The sequence below is a fragment of the Physeter macrocephalus genome, chromosome 16, assembly GCF_002837175.3.
Source record: "Physeter macrocephalus isolate SW-GA chromosome 16, ASM283717v5, whole genome shotgun sequence".
NCBI lineage: Eukaryota > Metazoa > Chordata > Mammalia > Artiodactyla > Physeteridae > Physeter > Physeter macrocephalus.
The window spans coordinates 72,660,975-72,669,348 of record NC_041229.1 but is presented as its reverse complement, the minus strand read 5'-3'; the positions used below and the strand labels follow the sequence as shown (position 1 = coordinate 72,669,348).

At 45.1% G+C, this 8,374-nt stretch overlaps 1 protein-coding gene across 1 annotated transcript in view; it reads right to left on the bottom strand.

The window, feature by feature from the left end:
* Window positions 1–1,250: 1,250 nt before the first annotated feature.
* Window positions 1,251–8,374, bottom strand: part of MISFA (mitochondrial sheath formation associated) — a 10,983-nt gene continuing 3,859 nt past the window's right edge. The window contains 3 exon segments of the mRNA XM_055078662.1: window positions 1,251–1,937; window positions 3,724–3,812; window positions 4,229–4,447. Coding sequence (XP_054934637.1) covers window positions 1,841–1,937; window positions 3,724–3,812; window positions 4,229–4,297 — 255 coding nt within the window. The 5' untranslated portion in view covers window positions 4,298–4,447 and the 3' untranslated portion in view covers window positions 1,251–1,840.

The following is an 8,374-nucleotide window of genomic DNA, read 5'->3' as shown; positions in this document are numbered from 1 at the left end:
GGGTCAGAAAGCTCAAACCACTTTTAGAGGGCTTATTAGGAATATCCTAGGGCTCAGACACCCAGATTAATTGCATGGGTCTTATACTTAGGTTCTCATTCTTGGTCTCATGAACTCAAACTGCATCATACTGGGGACTGGGCAGTTAGCTTTTGTTTCTACACGCGCTGCCTGGATCAGCAGCAGTCACTGCTAAAAGAAAAGGCAACTTCTTGTTTGTTCAGGTGAGGAAGACTTTTGAACCAAGAGGTAGTCAAGATCTTGGATAACCCAGCCTCTCTTGCTTGGCTCCTTTCCTTGGCATGTAAAAGCACACCAAAGAGAAGACCTGGACCTTAATTTTGACTCTGCTACCGAGAGCTGTGTGGGTTGGTAAGGTACTTAAGCCTCTCGACTTCATTTTTGCCATTTTGTAAATTGAGGCTGAGGTTACTATAAGGATTAAAATACTGTATAGTTTAGTATCTAGCACCCAATATGAAAATGCCCTTTCCCCACATGGTGTAAGCTTTAGGCTTAATGATAGCTGTGAAAAGGCCACAGAGAAATACCCCCAGAGAATAGGCTTAAAGTTGCTGCAATCTCTAACCCTCTCTGTAACATTTACATTTTTCACCCCTGCCTGGACCCTGGACCTTGGACCCAGGAGAAAGGTATTATGTGGGAAATAGGTCTAAAGAGCTCTAGAGGATTTCTATGTGCAAGGGTACAGAATAGGGGACAAATTGAAGTAGGTATCTTAGTCTTAATGCCACTCTTAGAGACTATGAAGCAGAGGGGACCCAATCACTCCCATCCACCCAACTACCTCCCGACCCTCCATCTCCCTGTTTTTTTTTGTTTGTTTTTTGCGGTACGTGGACGTCTCACTGTTGTGGTCTCTCCCGTTGCAGAGCACAGGCTCCGGACGCGCAGGCTCAGCGGCCATGGCTCACCGGCCCAGCCGCTCCGGGCATGTTGGATCTTCCCGGACCGGGGCACGAACCCATGTCCCCTGCATCGGCAGGCGGACTCTCAACCACTGTGCCACCAGGGAAGCCCCATCTCCCTGTTTTGAGCTTACAGAATACCAAGTCTTCATCTTTAAAAGTGTGGTAACTTGTTACATAAAATGTGACAAAATGGTATGCAATTACTTTATGTGAAACCAACAGGAACAGTACAGCTGGTCAGGAAAGCTTCAGAGCTGCATTTCTTCACCAGGATCATCTTTGCTTATTTCCACCGGGGTCTGGGGGGAAAAAAGTATGTCAGGTGGGTCTTGCCTAGCGCTTGCTAGGGTGTGGGGCTGAGATAGCCGCCCTCAAGGGCAGGCAGGGGTATCTGTGTCCAGTTCTGTCTCACCTAATGCCTCCCATCCCAGTTGCCACAGGGGCTTAGCAGTGTGGGAGCTGACAAGAGGCAAAGAAAAGATGAACATCCAAGGTCTAACAGGAGGAGAGAGGAAAGAGACATCTGCCACCAGAACTGTTTTACAGACCAGTGTTTACCTGATGAGGGACAGTTAAGTGTGGGTTGCTGGTGTGGGCTAAGTGGTATAGAAGGCTGAACATATAAAGTGTCCAATGAGCATGAGACTAGGTCAGCACTGTCAGACAGCTTTGAGTCTGGGCCTGAAATATCTTTATCTCTATACCTCCAGTTTTTTTTGAAAGACACTGAAGAACTTAAAAAAAGTAAAGACTCTTAGGAAAAGATGTATAAAAGATCACCTGAAAGAGGGAACTCTCTCAACTCTAAGTAGATAGTGAATAACAATAGAAGTAGGTACGCTACAATAACTTTTTTAATAAAGAAGAGAGTATTTGTTTCTAAAGTTGGACTTTGATGCTTAGTTCATTTATCCCGGGGAATACATTTCGAAGTAGGAAGAGAGAACAAAATTGAAGGCACACTTACCCCTCCTGGGGGATACCTGTATCCCTTCCACATTGTTCCTGCAATGAGAAGCATCCATAAGACGACGATCATTGTGGGGCTTCTTGCTTAGCTGGTGGTGTGTGCAGGGGGAAACAGGTGGTTCTGAAAGGTGTGTTGTTCTATTCCCTGAGTCCTGGAAACTGGGCTGTCTTCATTCAAGACCAGATGATGGATGGTCCAGCATGATAGCTCCTGGCTGAGGAGCTTCGTGGTCTAGTCTGACCTGAAGCGGCTCGCCATGGCTATTTGGTGGTCAGAGCTCAGACACCAATTGTGACATCAGCTCCTGTGACCTTGGGGATCAGAGTGAGTAGCTATGGGACGGTTGGCCAGGATGCCAGGTGTGTAGAGGCTAAAGAGCCCTTAGCAGGAGGGCCCCATTCTTCAGTGACTCTGTGTGGTTAGGATCTAGCTGATATCTTATCTTTATTAACTCATCACCTGCCAAAATTTTGACTACTTGCTTTATGCAATCAGATGCAAAAAAAACATTGCTGTGAACAAAGCCAAATAAAACACACCCTGGATTAACTGGGAGGAGTGACTGGCTATGTATGCTATAAGCAATTACTTAAATACTATTGTTAGGCTATTCAAAGAAGAAAAATCTTGCACTTTGCAAAATGGCACAGTTAAATCCTCATCCTGCAGGGGAAGCCTCCTATCAACTTCCCTGAGAAGGGAAGAGAAGGAAGATGGGCTATTATGCCCATTTCGTAGCTGGAGAAACCAAGGCACAGAATAGTTTCAGTGGTTTGGTCAGGATCACACTGTAGCAGTGGCTCAAGCTGAACAAGTGCCCAGTGCCTCCATCTGCATCCCCACCGCACACAGGTCTGACTGTCGGGCCAATACTCTCACAGAAATTCTGGGGCAGATGGAGAAAACAAACAAAAGAAGCACCATCATGCCTTGCTCCTACTATACCTGGGCCTGGGACTTGATAGATACCCATGCCTTCTGGAGAAGCTTCCCAGAAAACATGCTCCTGTAATCAGCATATTACTAAGACTCTTAGAGTTAAGTTTAACAATGGGAACATCTTTGAAAAAACTGGTCTGAGTGACACGGGGTGGGATTTGAGAAACCCAGGAAATGGTTTGCTAAAAGGACACGGCTACTAATGTTTCCTTTTGGCAAGCCTGGTCTAGTGGAATGAGTGAGAGAGGTATTAAGTCCTGAGATCTATGCTTGCACCCCAGCTTCACAAATGGGTTGGTTTGTGTGGCCCTAGGTAAGTATAGTCACCAGTAACTCTTTGTTGACTGGTTCATTATTTTGCCTAGTTTTTAAGTTAGCATTTACTAAATGCTAATTGTCAAGCTTTGCAATAAATGCTTTACATGAATTCCCAAATGTAATCCTCACAAAAACAGAAAGATACTGGAACATCTCCATTATACAGATGAAGAAACTTGAGGTTCAGAGAGATTGAACTTTCTCAAGGTCACATGGCTAGGAAATTGCAAGGTTAGGACTTGAACTCAAATTTACACTAACTCCAGTTTCAGAATCTGCCAAAGAGGGCATTAAAAATGCTGGTCTAATTTATTACAGAGTTTGCATGGAGAAAATAAGTTAATAGATGGAACAGTCTTTGAAAAGAATACCCATGAGGTATGGTTATTGACGAATCTTTGAACCAGGGCTTGCTGTCCTCAGCAGTCCTCCCCATATTCTTTCCCCTTCCGCAGTCTATTTTATTTTCCAGAGGAATGTAAACTTTCCATTGAGATTTCAGGGTGCCACCGAGTTCTCTTGAAAGGGAAGAATCCAGCCCAACAGACCGTCACGTCCACTCACAGCTGCAGATCTTCATCCAAAGTCCGGCTCCTCAGGTGTGTCTTGCTCTCCTGAACAGCCTACCTCTCTTTCCACTTCAGAGTTGGAGGCTGAGGAAGAAAGAAACTCAAAGGCAGAGCTGGCCCTACTCGTTGGCACGGTAGGTGACTGCCTTGTATGTGACTGGAAGGGCTGCTGAAAAGGTCCCACCAACGTCCACATTCCCTTTCCTCCCAGCAACCACTGATCCACTTGGCCTGAAATCCAGAAGTCAGGCACTGTCTCCACCAGACCCCTTATAAATTCCATAGTGCTTTGAAATAAGTGATGTTAAGTACCCAAGTGGAGGGGGAAAGGTTTAAGATGTCCCAATGGGATGGGAAGTAGCCTGGGAAACTAACTTCGTTCCCACCACATCCTGACCTCTTATTAGTGGTGAGACCCCAACTATCTTTCCTGTTTGGTCAGAAACCCCAGCTGGGAGGGTTAGCCAGAGCCAGGACTGACAAGCAAGGTCACTACTTACCACGAACTCTGGAAATGTGCCCATGTAACATGCAAATCCAACAAAAAGCATCCAGCCAAGCACGATCATGATAATAAGTAAAACAGTTTCTAAGACACGATTGCACAGCAAAAGACTATTCACCAAGATCTTGACAAAGGAGTACGCTCATGAAACCCTCAGTTGGTAGAGGTCTCGCATGTCAGTTCCAGTCCTTAGCTCCAAAGGATCTGCAACTCCCTAGCAGAGAAGCTGGAGTCTAGTAGGGCATTGTGACATCACTGATTATATGGCCCAGGCCACAACAGGTCAGAGACTGCCCCCAGACCAGCAGTTGAGCAGCAAACTAAGCTCTTTGAATGCATTATCTCACAACAACAATATGAGCTAGGTACTATTATTTATCCCATTTTACTAATGAGAAAACTGAGGTTTACAGAGCCTGAGTGACCTGCACTAGGTCACACAGGTGATGCTCCAGATCAGGGCCCAGTTGCCTGTTAGGAAGTTGGGCTCTTTAGACTAGAGATAGGGATTGGGAAAGGTGTGTTCCTAGGTCTATGACAGCTGTGAATGAAACAAAACTGAATTCTAGGGAAATGAGAACTCTTTATTTCTGTCCTTGCAATCCCTCCCCTCCCATCTCAAGGGCTCTCTCACCACCATTTTATACCATTCTTCTATTCCTTTGGTCAGCTCCTGTCCACTGGTTCTCTTTTCTTTTTATTATTTTTTAATAAATTTATTTATCTATTATTATTATATTTTTGGCTGTGTTGGGTCTTCATTGCTGCGCTCGGGCTCTCTCTAGTTGCAGCGAGGGGGGCTACTCTTTGTAGCGGTGCGCAAGCTTCTCATTGCAGTGGCTTCTCTTGTTGCGGAGCACGGGTTCTAGGCACGCGGACTTCAGTAGTTGTGGCTCGTGGGCTCTAGAGTGCAGGCTCAGTAGCTGTGGCACACGGGCTTAGTTGCTCCGTGGCATGTGGGATCTTCCCGGACCAGGACTCGAACCCGTGTCCCCTGCATTGGCAGGTGGATTCTTAACCACTGCGCCACCAGGGAAGCCCTGTTGTATTCTTTTTGATAGTGTTGGGTTTTCTTCTGGGATGCAATTAAGTTACCTGCAATCAGTTTGAGTGTTCTGAGGCAAGTTTTAAGCTTTGTTATGGTGGGCCAGGAGCAGCCTTTACTCTAGAGATAATCATCCCCACTACTGAGCTATGACCCTTTTAATCGCTCTCTCTGATGCCAATGGTATTAGGTCTTTCCGATCTGAGGAATTTCCCACAACTCCCAGCCGTTCTGGGAGCTCCAAGAAATGTTTGGCCTACTGTTTCTGGGTGGTTCTTTTCCCGGCCTCATGGAATTTTACCCCGTGTGTGCACGGACAGAACTCAGCTAAAGACTCACAAGGATCGCTGTGGAGATGTCCAGAGTTCTTTCTCTGTGGAATTGCCTCTTTTCAGTACTCCATCCTGCAAATTCCTGGCACTTTGGCCTCCTTGGTACGACACTATCTTTGTTTTCAATTCAGCTTCATTTGGGTAACCCCTCTCTGTGCTGCAGTCTGAAAACTGCCTCTGGGCAGTAAGCAGGGGCTTTTAAAGCTCATCTCTTTTGTTTCCTTTCTTTCAAAGTTCACAGTCTGGTGCTGGCCCTTGTGCAAGATCTGAAAATAATTATTTCATATATTTTATGCAATTTTCTATTTGTTTATGGATAGAAGACAACTCCTGTAGCAGTTGATTCTTATAGACAGAAGCAGAAGTTTAACTTATTTTTTTAAAATTCCTGTATAATATTCCATGTGTATTTCTTCTTTCTCTCTCTCTCTTTTTTTGGCCGAGCCGCATGGCTTGTGGGATCTTAGTTCCCTGACCAGGGATTGAACCCAGGCCCCAGCAGTGAAGGCACCGAGTCCTAACCACTGGACCGTCAGGGAATTCCCTCATCTTTCTCCTAATAATGGATATATCAGTCAAGATCTAGTCAGGAGATAGAAACCACACAATAATTTGAACAGAGAAAGTTCGATAGAAAGAATTATTAACTAGGAACAGGAGATTAATGGAAGAGGTAGAAAGCTCTACATGTCACAGGAATAGCATATATAGGGAGCAGCCACCACCACTAGAACTGAGGCAAAGCATCCAAGGAAGGAATAAACTTGAAAGAGTCTCTGCCCTTCCAGGGTTGAGATCCAAAGCTTGGACAAGTAGTGGTCATGACCAACTGGATGGTAGGGAAATCCAATGAGCTGCTGTAGGCCGAACCTGGTATGTAGGGTACCACCCTCTGACATGCTGGTGGAATCTGCTGGGAAGTCTCCATGGGGGGCGTCTGTCAAGCTTACTGATCATTGCTGAGAATCTACCCTCTGGGGATACGCCAGTAGAATGTACTGGGAAGCCACCTTGTTGGGGGTGGTAGAACTCATTGAGTAGCAGGAGCCCCACTGAAACTCAATGGAAAGCACCCTACAGAGGGGCCACTGAAACTCGACAGAGGTGAGCACTACTGGATATCCCAACTCATGCCACTGGCAGCCACATGGTAGGACCAAGAACAAAAGCACACTGGAAGGAGGAAGTCTCTTCCTCCTGCAGTATCACCCCCAGGCCCTCTATTGACAAAACTTAATATTGTGCCCATTAGCAAGGGAGAAATGCTTAAAAGGTCCAGCTCCACAATAGCAGAGCAAACAATAAACAGTGTATTTGGAATTGAAAGGTAATAAATTAGTAACAGGCACAATGTGCATTTAGATTTTTTTCCCAACTTTTTATCACCATAAACAATGTTGTGATTGTCATAAACAAAATTTCTTGGACACATTTTTCTTGCACGTTGCCAATTTTTTACTTAACCAGAGAAGCAGCAAAATGACCAAAAAAAAAGTATGCCAGTTCAGACAGAGCATGAAAATTGAGAGGCGATATAAAATCCTTAGAAAAAAGAACTAGTTTAAGAAAAGAAAGATTGCAGTTTCATTTCACAAGGTCGAAGGACATTTGTGGAAAGATGGCCTGAGATGCAGCATATGCTGTCAGTCAATGAATAACAATATAAGCTCCACACATCTAAAGAGTAAATGATACTGTCTTGTTTTTTTGGTTTGTTTTTTTTTTGGCCGCGCTGCACATAGCCTGTGGGACCTTAGTTTTCTGATCAGGGATTGAACCTGGGCCATGGCGGTGAAAGCACTGAGTCCCAACCACTGGACCGCCAGGGAATTCCCAATACTGTCTTCTGATGAACAAAATTTCTAAATTTTCATGAGGTCCAGTCTGTCTATTTTTTTCTTTTGTTGCCTATGTCTTTGGTGTCATATCCAAGAAATCACTGCCAAGTCCAATGTCATAATGCTTTTGTCCTACATTTTTTTCTAAGAGTTTTATTGTTTTAGGGCTTACATTTAGGTCTTTGATACATTTTGAGTTAATATTTGTATATGGTATTGGATAAGGATCTAACTTCATTTTTGCATATGGATATTCAGTTTTCCCAACACCATTTGCTGAGAAGACTGTCCTTTTCCCACTGAATGGTCTTGGCACTTTTGTCAAAAATAATTGACCATATATGTGAGGGTCTGTTTCTGGACTCTCTACTCCACTGGTGACATACTTAGAGTAGTCAAAATCACAAAGGCAGAAAGCAGAATGGTGCTTGCCAGGAGCTGGAGGGAGGGAAGAATGGGAAGTTATTGTTTAAAGGGTACAGAGATTGTTTTACAAGATGAAAAGAGTTATGGGGACAGATGGTAGTGATGCCTGTAAAACATTATGAATGTAATTAATACCACTGAACTGTATACTTAAAAATGGTTAAGATGGTAAATTGTACATTATGTGTATTTTACAATTAAAACTTTTTTTTTTTTGTGGTATGCGAGCCTCCCTCTGTTGTGGCCTCTCCCGTTGCGGAGCACAGGCTCCGGACGCGCAGGCTCGGCGGCCATGGCTCACGGGCCCAGCCGCTCCGCGGCATGCGGGATCTTCCCGGACCGGCGCGCGAACCCGGTTCCTCTGCATCGGCAGGCGGACGCGCAACCACTGCGCCACCAGGGAAGCCCCAAAACTTTTTTTAAAGAAATAAATGATAGGGCTTCCCTGGTGGCGGAGTGGTTGAGAGTCCGCCTGCCGATGCAGGGGACGCGGGTTCGCG